The sequence below is a fragment of the Cibotium barometz genome, chromosome 4, assembly GCF_041138505.1.
Source record: "Cibotium barometz isolate CiBa-2024 chromosome 4, ASM4113850v1, whole genome shotgun sequence".
NCBI classification, from domain to species: Eukaryota; Viridiplantae; Streptophyta; class Polypodiopsida; order Cyatheales; family Cibotiaceae; genus Cibotium; species Cibotium barometz.
The window spans coordinates 3,220,636-3,236,701 of NC_141049.1; the positions used below are offsets into that span (position 1 = coordinate 3,220,636).

General features: G+C 42.5%; 1 protein-coding gene across 1 annotated transcript in view; it reads right to left on the reverse strand.

Moving 5' to 3' along the window:
- The window catches only part of LOC147638812 (uncharacterized), a 36,267-nt gene extending 22,854 nt beyond the window's left edge, over positions 1-13,413 (reverse strand). Inside the window, exon 1 of the mRNA XM_086783862.1 lies at positions 13,295-13,413. Coding sequence (XP_086639988.1) covers positions 13,295-13,413 — 119 coding nt within the window. The remainder of the gene's footprint in view (positions 1-13,294) is intronic.
- Between the last annotated feature and the right edge of the window lie 2,653 nt (positions 13,414-16,066).

The following is a 16,066-nucleotide window of genomic DNA, read 5'->3' on the forward strand; positions in this document are numbered from 1 at the left end:
CAGATGTGCGGGGTGCGCCGGGGCCGACGGGGGGGGGAGGGCCGCCCGGTGGTCGCGCCGTGGAACCTGTGTGCCAGAGAGCGACTTTTGCCTGTTTGACCCCGGCGCACTCCGCACATCTGATCTACCCTTTTGGGGCCATACGCAGGAGAAATCAACCCGTCGAGTCGAGCCAAAGTCGGACGGGTGGTGGCAGACGAGCATTTACAAAAAATGATTGAAACATCATGACAGGACACGACAACAACATATAAACACATCAAGAAGATAAAACTTAAAATCAGCTCGAAAAACATCTTGATGTCATTAATTGTTTGATTTTCACAAAAGGCAAATGAGTACATTGGATCTAGCCAACTCGCTTGATGAGCTTGGTGAAAGCCTCGTGGGTGAGAGTCTTTACCGATGGTTTGTCACCAATGCGTTCGGCTATCTCTTTGGCATCAGTGATGCCTTGTCCAAGGCTAAGGCCACAAAATCCTAGGAAAGACCCTGCACTTTTATCACCAAAGCTATAGATAGCTGCTTCCCTATTTACAAGAATACATTTATGGGCATTTTGGGCTATAGGGGCTTCAGACAGGATGGCGCTTAGGGCTCTGCACTTCAAAAATTCAGCTTGCGCATCATTTGAAAAGTCGTTGTGAATCACGCGAAGCATCTCGGCATTGAAGCTCGGGATGTAGTGCCATAGCGCAGCATCTTTCCCCTCCACCTCCTTTCGTGCTCCACCCTTTCGGCTTGCGAACCAGTCCATTTCTCTTGCGGTCTACAAAGTAGATAGAAGAATGAGTTGACTTCAAAAAATTACAAATTAAGAAGGGAAGAAATTGGGTGTACTACCTCAGTGGCATCATCATGATCCGCAAGGTCTGCATCACTAATATTGATGCTCTCGAGGCTGACGAAATCCGAAATGGCAAGCGGCTTGTGAGGGGCAAAGCTAGTTTCTGGCACACTCTCGTAGAAATCCTTGCACTGGGATATTTGTACAAGAGTCTCTGCCACAAGGGACTCTATTGAGGCATGATTTTCCGGGAGCGCAAGCACCTTTGTGACATCTGCGGAACTGAAGTCAATGCGGATGTCATCATCTTTGGATGGCTGTTGTGTGTCTCGCATGCCCGCGTACATAGCAATGACTGAGAGAGTTTCATCCTGGTGCAGCCCAAGGACATGGGCAATGTCATCCAAAAATAAGAACTCTACACCTTCTACTATGATGGGGTGTAGAGTTCGCACTTCGAGCTCTGGAACTTCATCCATGACATCGTCCCCTTCGATGTCCTGTTTCACAGCCTCAGCTTGCGGCTCTTCCGCCAGAGTCACAAGTGCAAGAGATGCTTCTTGCACTGGGGTGACAATCTCCTCCTTTGGGTCAGCTTCCTTGATCAAGAGATAAGTTGTGGCTTTCTTTGGAGGAGTGGTCTTCCTCTTTCCCTTGCTTTTCTCTGTTCCCTCCAAGATCAGGAGGGCAAGAGTCATGTCCCACCTCAAAAAACTTGTGCCGATGTTGCCCATTCCAAGACCTACCAGGTTATCTTCTTCCTCCTCCCTTAGATATGTACTACTAAGGCCTTTGAGGAATCTTGCAAGCCTGAACCTGAAATTTTTGTCCGCTTTGTAGGTATGCTTGATAAGATCCACAGGCACCCAAGTCCCCTCCTCGTCTTCAAAGTTGACATAGCCATGTATGTGTCCATGTAGCTAGTGAACGCCCCAAACACGTCATTATGGAGTTCGGCGGTGCCTTCCATGTCAATAGATGCTTGAAAGATGGGTGCAAGCTTCTCGATCAAGTGACCAAGGTCAAGCTTGTGCAGTTGAGATAGGAGAGCTTGGGCGGGGGTGGCCATGCTTGAGTAGCGAAGAAGGCGAGGGGACCGCAAAGATGCCGAGAGTGAGGAGATGAACTCAAAGTGGCCAAAAGTGACTTATAAAGAGGTCTTTAAAACTTTTTTTATGTTTAAAAATTCACTTAAAACCTCCAAAAAAATAAAAACACGCGACATAACTTAAAAGTGCACAAAATTGAACGCAAATTGCGAGTAGCCAAAATTGTTTTGAATTAATCTCTCAAAATCTGTAGCTTGCTTGATATGGATACATCTAGGGAAGGGAATGCTTTTACAAAAGTAAGATGCCTCTTTCCTCTTACGTAGAGGTGTGTTATCAATCACAAATGAAAAGTCACCTTTCAGTGCAAACCTAAGGCCTAAGTACTCCCTTAGGTTCGCCATATTCCAATCAGCATTTACTACGTATCCCACACATCAGCTTGCGTGCTAACATGTACATCAAGCTGTTCTGCATCGTTGATGTCTGAATCGAGTGCTTGCCATTCGCCTCCAGTCAGCTTCCAACGTCTGTAAGGAAAGATAATAGAGAGTTGTTGCTTTCCAAGCTGGTACCGAATGACCATCTTCTCCGACACCACCATGGACTTTATCTTGTCACCCTGATGTTGAATAACCTTCAAATCCCACGAAGGTGGCAGAAAGGCACTCATTACTATGCCTCCCTTTGCAATCCACATTGTAGGAGTCCGGTGAACATCAGCCTCCTTGAACAAAAACACAAACAAATGTAAAGGCATGAAGAACGTGAGAGTCGCACGATGTGACCTATAGGTGCACTTCATTGCATTGCACACATCAATCTCAATCTGACGTGTGGTTAGTGCAACCAAAGTATTGTCAGGATTTGGCCAATCATGGTCCATGAGACTTGGTGTAGGGAGCCTCCGTAGAGTCCCAGAACCATCTCTTGACGTGGGTACAATATACTCTGCATGAAAGAAGAAAACTGAGCACTCTAAAAGCTCTGATGCTAAACAACCAGTATATAGTAGCTTGCCGATTTCAAAGTGGTGCGCCTCAAAGGTTCCAGAAAGGCCCTCTAAAGGCTCCCATTCCACAAATGTCGACGGAAAGATGTCTGCACAGAACATTACAAGAACACACTTGAAAAAATCAAGCTTCCGTAACATGAAATGATATTAGTATGTCTCAGTGCAGCCCATAAAACAAGAAGCACAAATAAAACTTACAATTTGTAGGAAAGCGTTTGTGATTGGCATTGTCAACACGGAGTTGCGATGCCTTGTAGACGTGTTGGATCATCACCTGCTTGCTTCCGTCAGTCCCCTGCTTGAGATCCACTATGCGACCCTTCCAATGGTGTGACTTTAACCCTATGTATCTGCGAGAGACTTTGTGGGCTCCCCTTGTGCTTGGATGCATCGTCACCCACATTCCTTTTGCAAAGGTGCTTGTAACCCACAAGCCAATGTCGTCTTGTTCATTGCTGCTGCTAAAGGACTCCACCCTTGAACGAGGTCGGTGACTCATTGTGCTTGGCTAACCGATTAAGCTAAATGCTATGAAGTTGTAGGTGTGTGAGAAGATCTCTGCAACCTAATGCTAGCAGAGCATATAAGCTAGCAAGAGGAGTCAAGAATGTGTATAAGCTAGCAAGAGGAGAGTGAAGAATGTGTGCAAGCAAGAGAGGATGGACTTGATGGGGAAAAAAGTGGAATGTTTTCCAAGCTTTCCATAGCCAAGAAGATCTCTGCAACCTAATGCTAGCAGAGCATATAAGCTGGCAAGAGGAGTCAAGAATGTGTATAAGCTAGCAAGAGGAGAGTGAAGAATGTGTGCAAGCAAGAGAGGATGGACTTGATGGGGGAAGAAGTGGACTGTTTTCCAAGCTTTCCATAGCCAAGAAGGCACAGAAAGATAGATCTAACTTTAGGAGGGAAGGGGAAGGCAGAATGGAGAGGGAGGAGGCCAAAAAAAGACTCTTTTAGTTAGAGAGAGACTCAAAACCGAATTGCTAGTTTTAGAGAGAGGAAGAGGGAGTGGGGAGAGGGAAAAGTAGCTTTAAATGAGGGATAATGATGGGGGGGGCGTTTTTGGCCCTAGCCCACTTTTTGAGGTGGGGTTATTTATGCCAGTTTGAGCTGTCTTTATTAAAAAAAGGAGGGAAATTTGATTTTATTGAAAGATTTTGTAATTTTCAGCCCAATTTCTTTTTAAAAAATGGTATGATTCAAGTTTGACTCCTACATATTAGGGGCAGGGAAACCCAACATTTTTCTTCACATGGCCTTCTCCCATTGCACCACTCCTTAATGACTGTCATTAGGCTTGGGGCAAATTAAAGGGCCCAAGAAGACCCCAAACAAGTCCTAATGAATCAAATACTTTATCTTGTGTTTAAATGTTTTGTAGTTTTGTATTATTGTCTCACTCCAATCTTTTGATATGTGGCAGCTACAAATTGAGGATGACACATTCCTCCAGAGAACAAGTGGAAGCAGACCGGCTGGGTTTGGCAAAATGTCAAGCCTAGCTCATTATGTTCATGATCTAGGCAGTGCTAAGATCTTGATTTACCATAGGCAGTTGATCAACAATGGAGAAGCCATTGTTTACTTCTTTAAATGTTTGTCTAGGGTTTTAGGTGGACATGATCTTCCATGGCAAAAGGAAAAGATCATTTTAATAAAGCGGTTGTCTGCCATAGATATATTTGGGGATTATGTGAATAAGCAGGCCTCTAGGGCCTCTTACTTTTTGTCTTACACTTCTTATGCATTAGCATGTGGTGTTAAGGAGCCCAAATGTCTGGAGGGCTATGGAAAACACAAGCTCATAAGGTTTCGAGAGCCACCCATGATTGCATCAGGCCACACAATCCAAGAAGAAGAACACGTGGAGATAGCTGAAGACAAGGATACCCCTCCCAGACAAGCAATAGAGGCAAGCATTGATAAACAGACAGTCGACATCAAGCTAACAAGGAAGAAAAAGAGTCCAATCAAGTTCAAAAAGAGAGTTCCGACTGGAAGGCCCTGGGAGTAATAGGATTTAGTCATCAAATATAGCACAAACATTATGTTGAAGTTGAACTGATTTGTACAGTCTTTGATCCTCATCAGTTCCTTGTCCGTGTACGGACGATCAGTATCCTTTTGCATTTGTCCCATCACCGTACAAAACTTCAGTACTCTTCCCACACTTAGTAGCTTCTAAAAGCGTTTGACACTCAGTATCTTATTGGTAAAGATCAATAGTGTGTCTAGCATAATTAAGTAGTATTGATTGAATTTTTTGTGTGTAGCTCATGGATGTATTGATGCTTGTTAATATAGATCACATGTTTCACAAAAGAAATACTTTTGATGGAGTCTCAAAACATATAGGCATAACACCAAGAGTCACTTGTTCCATAGAATAAAAATCTATTGATTGAGTTTGAGAACATGTGGACATAACACCAATAAGTTACAAACTGCTATTCATGTTTACTTGTCCATTTATGGTTTCTAAATATCTTCGAATCCCTCCATTGTCTATGTCTCTCTGCTGCCATTGAATTGTCCAAAGTTTGTCTTCGTCTTTGCTTCTGGGCTAGAATAAAAGCAAGCTTGACTTTGGAACTAACAACTTTTCTTTTAGCATGCAGCCTCTGTAGAATGCCTCGGTAAAACCATTGGAAGACTTCCTTCAGACTATTTGCCTTTTGACTCCCTCCATAGTGTTGTGTGTGTCTGAAAAATGCATTACGTGCCATGTAGTGAGACTTCTCCATGCCTTGGGTAGACCAAATTGCTGGGCATCCATACTTTTTAACAAAATAGGGAAGGTGGTTGTAGATGATATGTTGTTTTCACAGAGACATAAGAATGCATAGTAAGTTATAAAAAAAAAGAGGATCACACTTAAGTAAAAGAAGAAGATATCACTTTACCATGTAGTGAGTTATATTGCAGGCTGTCCACGCGTCTTTCATTGACTTCCCAAAATGTTTAATTGCCTCTTCAAAGTTCTTGTAATCACTCTTTGTCCATGTTACATTGTCACAGAACATGAAGAGTTGATCAAGAGACCTCCACACCTCTGCCTTCACATTTCGTGCTTCCCCATCTGCCTCATGATCTTTCACGGCATTATGGACTTGCTTCCACAATCCATAATTAATCCTTGAAACTGTTCTACCTTGCCTTTTTTGCTTACTACTGTGTTTGGGTCGAGACAAGAATCTTCTTGCCTTAACACCACTAATAGAGGGCTTGATTGGTACCTCCTTGCCATTGGTAGACTTTTTAAAATTCTTTGTGATATGGACATCACCTCCATGCAGACCTATATCGGATAACACTTTTTCCAATGCATGAAGAGCATCCTTTCTATTTTTTTCGAGACGGAGTTTCCAAGCAAATCCAATATACAAAAATACCAATTTCTCAATAATTCGACATAGAGCATGCAATGTGCATATGTGAACATTACATAGTGGAATGTCAAGAATGGCCTTGAAGTCAGGGTCAACTTTATCTCTATTAGGTGCTCTCTTCCACCATTTGGAATCCATTACTTGAGCTGATTCTTTGCAGTAAAGACAAGGAGACTTTAAGTTACATCCTTTACTAACGTTATACATGCACTTAAGTGTTTTAAGATCCCCCGCCATGTGCCACTCTACTTGAAAATCACCTTTTCCTGCAACATGGAGATTCTCTCCTTGCACTTGTCTTCTAATTATTCTTGGTATTTCCGTGTGGTGAAACACCCAATCTAGTGTTTCATGGTCTTCTGTCTTCAACTGTGATTATAGAAAACAAAAGTCTTACCATAAAAGATTTGAAAACATTGACTAAAATCAAGTACGAAACAAAAAATGATCATACCTGGAACGAGCCTAACCACCATATGTGTTTCTCCGACTGCACACTAAAATACTTCGAACTCGCTTCAGTTAATGATGTATCAAGTGCTCCATTCATCAATGTAATAGTAATCCTTTCCATTTTCTTTTCCTTTACAACCTCACACTCATCCAGTTTGATAACAAATTTCAAAATGCCTTTGCACTCCTCAAATGTTATTCCATAAAACTCGACCATTCTTCTTTGAAGTTATTGTAGATCTACAAATATATTGTTCCAAAGGTCATACACAGTGGTTCCTTTACCACCATGAAATATTTCTTCAATATGGATATATTGTAAACTCATCTATACTTTCATTCAAATGACCTCTTATCCTCCACACGGTTGCTGGATTTGGCAGTAAAACTCGTTTAATCCTTTGATCTCTCAAAGTTGAGGATATCGCATGGAAAATCGAACTATATCCCTTCTTGCTAACTCCACTAACATCAAGAGCCTCTTGGATTGTAGTACCATCAACTTGATTACTGGATATAAAGTCCTCTACAACATTGCGTTTGATTGTTTTATATTTTTTTCTTCAATCAAACCTTTTGCTACACCACAAGAAAGCAATTCTTTCATTTGTTTAACTGGAAGAAGGTTGGGATCCATATTTTCTTTTGCAGGCTCCAATAGTTTCCTATAGTAACAACACAATATGCCTATATTATTCAACACTTCCAATCTTGTTTTGTGTTAATGGACAAAATAGATATAGTCATTTGAGAGCATTTTTGAGTATAAAAAATGAAAAATTACAAACTAGCCTTGCTTCCTGAATTCTTCGCTTGCATCCCACCAGTCCCAGCCTTCAAATTTGCAATGTTTTTAATCTTCCTGCTTCGTCGTCTGTCTCCAAGCACGGTTCTCTTCCCTCTTGCTCTTGTCAACTCTTTTTTACTCTTTGAATCCTCAATTTCATTCTGCAACTGCTGCTCCAATTTTGTACAAATGGCTATCTCTTGCATCCTGGCCCCCTTTTCTTGTAGGTACATCGTTTTATATGTTTCTGCAAATGCAGACTGTGCTGAAATATAACCAAAAAGTCTATTTTGTCCATCGCCCGCAAACCTCAGTAGTGTGGTTGGATTGACAAATGGAGGTGTAGAGTTTTTTACTAGACATTTTGGATATATGCTTCCATTGCACCATAAGTCAATATGTTGAAGCCCTTCTCTTCTCATATTTTCCCGTTGTTGAGCATTCAGCACCGTATCCTTTTGTCTTTTTTGTGCTGGAGCATATTGTTCTTCTAAGTCGATGTGAAGATGGTGTAATCGCTTCTTCTGAGATTGTGACTCACTAGTATTGGCCATTTTTTGTGCTTCTGAGGTTGCAAAGTTTGCTTGTCAATCTCATAGTCTTTTTGTAACATGAATCGTGGAAGTATGGCAGTATCCATGCAATCATTAAGTTCAATGATGGATTCTTTATGAGAGGCCTGTACACGTTGTCGTGACGTGGGCGGTGTCGCTGGGAAAGCGCGAGGCTTCTGGCTGTGAGAGTAAGTGGTTGAACTTCAAGGGGCATCACCAGCAAAAGTTTATCCAGGATCTGAATCCCTTACTAGCTGTACATCAAGAATTTCTTCAGATCCATCATCTTCTACCACCCAATCACTATCTGGCCATTCAACTTCATCAAAGTGTATTATAATAGACCAGTAGCCTTCCCTTTTAACTGAAAAAAAACAACTTTATATTCCATATTTTCATTCCATATTATTTCTTCTATTTCAAAACAGAGCTCCAGGCAGCATAAAAACATCATACACACAAGGGCACCACCCGAGCACTTGCCTCTTTACACAGATGTTCAAAAAAAAGCACTTTGTATTGCAACCAGACCGACTCTCTTTCCTTTTCTGGTTCACACAGCTCTCCCTTCCTTCTCTAGACTTGATGATCAATTTCTCAGACATCAATCATCTTTAGATGAACGCAAGCACCCCCTCTTGACCTCAACAGAGTAGCCCTTGTTTTTTAGAAATACCTTCTGGCCTCTGCAGAGTAGCAAACCAACGTCTAGCATCGCTGGCTCCCTCTTGACATATACGTTATCTTGTCCTGCTCTTTATGTTGGAGTGACCTGCTTGCACACTTTTATGAGTTTGCAGACCTCTCGATTCAGCACCAGCACAGCAGCTCCTAAACCTCATGTGCTCTTAGACGCTCTCATGTTCCTTCTGGTAGCCTGTGCCACAGTCCTTCCAGAGTATCCCTGCATTGATGGGCATCTCCACTGCTGCTCATCTCCACTGCTGCTCATCTCCACTGCTGCTCAGCAGCACACTGACTAGTAGTGCATGCTCAAACCTTCCCGCTTTTACGTTATTTCCCCAGTTTCGCTTGAAATCACCACTTCCTTTCCTTCGAATTCCTCTCCTATGCTACACCACCTCCACCAAGTCTCTGTTGCTTGCTTGGCAGACTCTCACGTAGCCCTTCCTTCCTTCGCTAGACGAGGCTAGCAGCTCCCTTGATGTGCACGTTTTTTCTCCTATTTTTTTTACGTCAGAATGACCTACCTGCACACCTTGATGAGCTCCCAGACCCCTCGATTCCTTCCAGTAGATGTGTCTTCTTGCCCTTCCTTTCTGGTTATCAACCTCCCTTTACTTTTCCTTGCCGCCCTTCACACCAGACGGCTGCCGCTCTCATCCAGCAGCTTTCGCCAACCTTCGAGTCGTTGCGCTGCAGCCCATACAAGGCTCCACACCTTGATTCTATTTATGGCCATTTGTGATATATATCAATTATTTTAAAGCTCAAAAATAGACCATCCAACACAATGACTCTTCCCTACTTGAATTTCAAGTTCACATGCTAAACCTCTTTCAAAAATAATGATGCCCACGGTGCCATGTCCAATACCCTGTCATCAGGAACATCATCAGCTTTCCAAACAATGCTGCCAACTGTCATCATCCACATCATCAACACCTGACATGCTTCCTGAAAAATCATCAAACCTGTACATCTGCCAGGGGCTTTCATGACAAAGCTTTATTTATCACACCATACATCCATATGTACACAAGCACTTAATCCCATGCATCTGGATTTGCATTTGATGGCCTCATAAGCATGGTTTCACACCATAGACGTGCCATAGCACGACATCCACCCCCTCTAAACCTGCACATCCTCTGGTATGTGCCACACAGGTCCTGGAACTCACTGCCCAGGCATTATTTGCACACCAACATTGGTATATGTACAAGCCTCAGCAATCACATCTGAATGGTTCTGCTTTCCCACCTGGATCAAATACCAATCGCTTTTGGCATATGTGGCATATTCTTTGCTCATATGAAGCCCTATCCTCACTTAGATTCTCTGCATATGCATGATTACCCTCATCATTCAAAGTGGGATGCTCTTCAAAATGATTTGCTTCAAAATTTTCCTCAGGCCATGTTTGAAGCCTTTGCACCACATATTGTATGGCCACACCAAATAACAACTGCATTAACAGCATGGAACACACACTTGATAACATCCCATCCAAATCTACCTTGCTTGGATCCAGCTCACCCACTGATAAACATTCATTCTTCTCATCCAAAGACGGAAAAGCATCAACACATACAAAGTCCAACAAGGCATCATCAAGAATAGCCTCCAGATCTGAATCAATCTCATCACAATCATTTAGCTCACATAACACCTGCACATCCTCACTTGCATCCAACAGTTGACTAGCATCAAGCATAGAAGAGCCCAAAGCTGATGGGGATCTATTATATACCATGAAATCATCCAATGCATCATCTAGGATAGCATCCAATCCAGGATCAATCGCATTGAAGCCATTATCATCTTGCAATCCCACATGTTGATTATCATGAACATTCATACCCCCATAGCTATATCCATTTGGTTGCTCATATGCAGCCTCTTGAGGCTCTGTGACCACACTTTGCGTATCATGCATGTTATCTCCCAGTATTTCTTGATACCTGTCTGCAAATGGGCTTAGAACTATGGGTCCCTCACCCAAGTACCCTTGAATCTGTATATCATTGAACCCTGCATGATCCAAAAAGACAGATTCAATTTCCCTCTCCAAATCATCATCATAAACAGGCTTCCAAGCTCGAGATTGTTGCTCACAAATGTGGTTGCAAGGTAACCCTGACACTGATGACATAGCATCACCCTGTTTATTGTTGGAACACCCTGTTAGCATTCCAGAATAACCCAAATCCAAAGAACCTTGGCAACCAGCCTCAGAAGCAACATCACTGTTGGAATCACCCATATCACTCACCCCTCTAAATCAATCACACATACTTGTGGCCCGTCTGCATATTCATGTACATCATCCTGCTTATAAGCATCACAACCAGATAAGAATGCAGTAATGATAGCATCTTCTTCTTGTCTTAGATCTTCAAACTCTGCAATCATGCTTTCAACAAGAAGCATTGGTTCCTGCTGTTCTTCACACATATGATACGACACCTGAGGAATACCCTTCGAAACACCTGTCTTGAAGCTCTCTGAATCAAGTGTCTCCTCAAGCATAGGCATACATACATCATGTGGTATGATCATAGGACCCTGTATGTCTGCACCCTCAGAAAACAGATTATACTTGCACAGTTCACCCATTGCATCTTTATGAGGCTGTAGCAAAGCATCCCTTTTTGCACTGTGAAGGCCTTGTTGCTCACTAATGGCTTTTTGCAATCCCAATTTAGCATAAACAGCCTCCACAATCTCTGTATCAGCCTTGGATAGAAATTGATTGTCCTCCATAAGACATGCATCGACAACCGCTTCTAAATTGGCTCTGATTGTTGCTGGAACACTATCACAGCTTACATTATACCTGGAACTCGCATAAACAAGTGCATCTGCAAAATCACTCCATCGTTTGGAGTGATACTCTGCTAGTTCCAGCACTTCATCTTTTAAATCAGGACTTACAAGGTATGAGAAAGATGCAATCATCATGTTTTCTGGAACCCCTTGATTCTTCATCTCTGTCTCGTAACATCTTAGATAGCTTTCTGGATCGTAACCATCAAATATATTGACCCTGTCATATACCAATTGCACAGCATTTTCCACTGCTTCTTCCTGAATTTGCTTTTCTTCTTCAATCTTCCTGAACCGCTCTTCAAGCTCTTTCATCTCTGCATATAAATGCTCCATTTTGCTAGCCATCTCTACGTACTCTCACCCCAGCGGTTTCACGTCGGGTTCACCAAAGCTGTCGTGACGTGGGCGGTGTCGCTGGGAAAGCGCGAGGCTTCTGGCTGTGAGAGTAAGTGGTTGAACTTCAAGGGGCATCACCAGCAAAAGTTTATCCAGGATCTGAATCCCTTACTAGCTGTACATCAAGAATTTCTTCAGATCCATCATCTTCTACCACCCAATCACTATCTGGCCATTCAACTTCATCAAAGTGTATTATAATAGACCAGTAGCCTTCCCTTTTAACTGAAAAAAAACAACTTTATATTCCATATTTTCATTCCATATTATTTCTTCTATTTCAAAACAGAGCTCCAGGCAGCATAAAAACATCATACACACAAGGGCACCACCCGAGCACTTGCCTCTTTACACAGATGTTCAAAAAAAAGCACTTTGTATTGCAACCAGACCGACTCTCTTTCCTTTTCTGGTTCACACAGCTCTCCCTTCCTTCTCTAGACTTGATGATCAATTTCTCAGACATCAATCATCTTTAGATGAACGCAAGCACCCCCTCTTGACCTCAACAGAGTAGCCCTTGTTTTTTAGAAATACCTTCTGGCCTCTGCAGAGTAGCAAACCAACGTCTAGCATCGCTGGCTCCCTCTTGACATATACGTTATCTTGTCCTGCTCTTTACGTTGGAGTGACCTGCTTGCACACTTTTATGAGTTTGCAGACCTCTCGATTCAGCACCAGCACAGCAGCTCCTAAACCTCATGTGCTCTTAGACGCTCTCATGTTCCTTCTGGTAGCCTGTGCCACAGTCCTTCCAGAGTATCCCTGCATTGATGGGCATCTCCACTGCTGCTCATCTCCACTACTGCTCATCTCCACTGCTGCTCAGCAGCACACTGACTAGTAGTGCATGCTCAAACCTTCCCGCTTTTACGTTATTTCCCCAGTTTCGCTTGAAATCACCACTTCCTTTCCTTCGAATTCCTCTCCTATGCTACACCACCTCCACCAAGTCTCTGTTGCTTGCTTGGCAGACTCTCACGTAGCCCTTCCTTCCTTCGCTAGACGAGGCTAGCAGCTCCCTTGATGTGCACGTTTTTTCTCCTATTTTTTTTTACGTCAGAATGACCTACCTGCACACCTTGATGAGCTCCCAGACCCCTCGATTCCTTCCAGTAGATGTGTCTTCTTGCCCTTCCTTTCTGGTTATCAACCTCCCTTTACTTTTCCTTGCCGCCCTTCACACCAGACGGCTGCCGCTCTCATCCAGCAGCTTTCGCCAACCTTCGAGTCGTTGCGCTGCAGCCCATACAAGGCTCCACACCTTGATTCTATTTATGGCCATTTGTGATATATATCAATTATTTTAAAGCTCAAAAATAGACCATCCAACACAATGACTCTTCCCTACTTGAATTTCAAGTTCACATGCTGAACCTCTTTCAAAAATAATGATGCCCACGGTGCCATGTCCAATACCCTGTCATCAGGAACATCATCAGCTTTCCAAACAATGCTGCCAACTGTCATCATCCACATCATCAACACCTGACATGCTTCCTGAAAAATCATCAAACCTGTACATCTGCCAGGGGCTTTCATGACAAAGCTTTATTTATCACACCATACATCCATATGTACACAAGCACTTAATCCCATGCATCTGGATTTGCATTTGATGGCCTCATAAGCATGGTTTCACACCATAGACGTGCCATAGCACGACAACGTTGTCAAAAGAGATGCGGAATCTTTGGGAAATAAAAAAAAACTAAGGAGATATTTAATGCAAAATCGTGTTAGTTAGACAAAAGATTATCTTATTCCTTTCTGAACTGACAGTTCGGTAGTCCTTACTAACAATTCTAAGCCACGTTTCCATATTTTATTATTTTTGAGGTCTTTTAGGAGAGAAATAAATAAAAAAATAGTGAATTTCTTACAGGGCCCCAAAATGAGCTCCCTTTTTCCCTAATGATTGGAATTTCCTTTTCATTTCATGACTTTTTAGCACCCTTCAGAATTTGGACATTACCTCCATGTAGTCCAATTTCTGATAGCACCTTCTCCAATCCACTGATGGCTTCTTTCCTCTCTACTACATTCTTGATCTTCCAAGCAAAACCAATGTGGAGATGTACCAATTTCTCTATGATACGACACAAAGCATGAAGCGTGCATATATGCACATTGGAAAGAGGAATCTCAAACACTGGTTTGTTTTCATCCACCAAAATTTGTCTGTTGGGTGGTCGTCTCCACCACTTAGAGTCCATCACCCTTGTTGTGGAGTCCATGTAGTAAATATGAGATCCCTGTCCCCACCGCGCAACGAATTTAGGGGTGCTAGCAGTGGAAGTAGCACTACTTGTGCGAGGAAGGGTCCCTCACTTGGGGCCTCGCCCACAGATATCCGGACAAAGAACTAATCCCTCGGTTCTTCCAAAATCGAACTCGAAAAAACTTCCCTTGCTTGGAAAGCACGGGCGATTCCTCCAGGATAATTTTACTCTAACATAGTCAAAAGCCTTAACTAACTGAACTGATCTGACCGAACACGTAAGTCCCATAGTCAGATCAAGGAAAAGATTGCACTTGGATCATAGAGACCAACGCTTTTTTCCTCATTGAGAGGCATAGCCATTGATTCTTTTCCATAGAACAATTTTTATCCGAGATTTACTTCATCTATTGTACCATAACAGAATTGAGTGTCTCAATTTAGGGATCCATCAGTCCAGCCTAACCCCATCCAATCTCATGGGTTAGCCAACTTCCCAACCACTGTAGTGATGGGATCTATTTAAGAATTTGGTTAGGTTTTGTCCCGGGTACCAGGGAAAAGAATTCCCAGGCCCCCTAGCCTGATATTCATGCAAACTTAAAACTAGTCACACCACTTACATACCCAATATCTAATTGCCTTTTTCATAGATTCGGCTGTCTTTAAAACAATCATTTAATGAAACTAGTCACACCACTTACATACCCAATATCTAATTGCCTTTTTCATAGATTCGGTTGTCTTTAAAACAATCATTTAATGAAATCATAGTCACTGATCATGATCCTCCAAAATATCTGGTTGAATCCTAATTTCCAATCATTCCTTCATTGGTGTACCTATGGCATCATTGGCAACCAGAACGCTCACCTCCTGTCCACTCAGGGGCCTTTTCGATAGTTCCTAGCTCATAGTAACCGGCAATATATTCATATAACAAAATGGAATCTCCGTTGAAGATCAGCAAGATCAACCAACGGATCCATATAAAAGAGCTATGGACTCAGCAAGGTCAATCAACCAGATCCATGCCCGAATTCAGAAAACAACTCTTACTTCTTGTTCCAATATCTTCCTCGACGCATGTGTGGGTATCGTCGGTGACCCAGAGCCCGAGCACCGTATGGTCAGCACCCTCTAGGATCCCTCGTCGACGTCGCAGGTGACCTGGCGCTTCACTCATAGGCCGCTTCCTTGGTCCCTCATCCACCGTACCAGAAGCTTACCATTTTAATTGAACCGAAGCTGGTCAAGACCTCGGCCGACCTTGGTACGTGAGACGCCCTCCATTGACTCTCCGTCAGCTATTGCAACTTTATCAGATTAGGTCTCTCCACCACGACCTCACTCACAAGATGGTCAAAATACTTCCCTAGCATTCTTGACATAAAACAGATCATAAATACAGTTTCTATAACGAACTCTCATCTTTCCACATTGTTCCACATCAATTCTCATTTATTTCATATGTATTCCCATTCTCATCACATGATTTTCCATTTCATCACATCTTTTCTCATTTATCCGCATCAAATCTCATCCACTCGCATCTACCCATATGCACATCACATTCATTCACATCTTTTCTCATTTATCCGCATCAGATCTCATCCACTCGCATCTACCCATATCCACATCACATTCATTCACATCCATCACATTCACATTCATTCATATCCATCACATTCATTCATATTCATCACATTCATTCTCACCACCATTATATCACATCTTTTCTCATTTATCCGCATCAGATCTCATCCACTCGCATCTACCCATATCCACATCACATTCATTCACATCCATCACATTCACATTCATTCATATCCATCACATTCACATTCATTCATATCCATCCATTCATTCTCATCACCATTATATCAAATCACGTCTATCCAC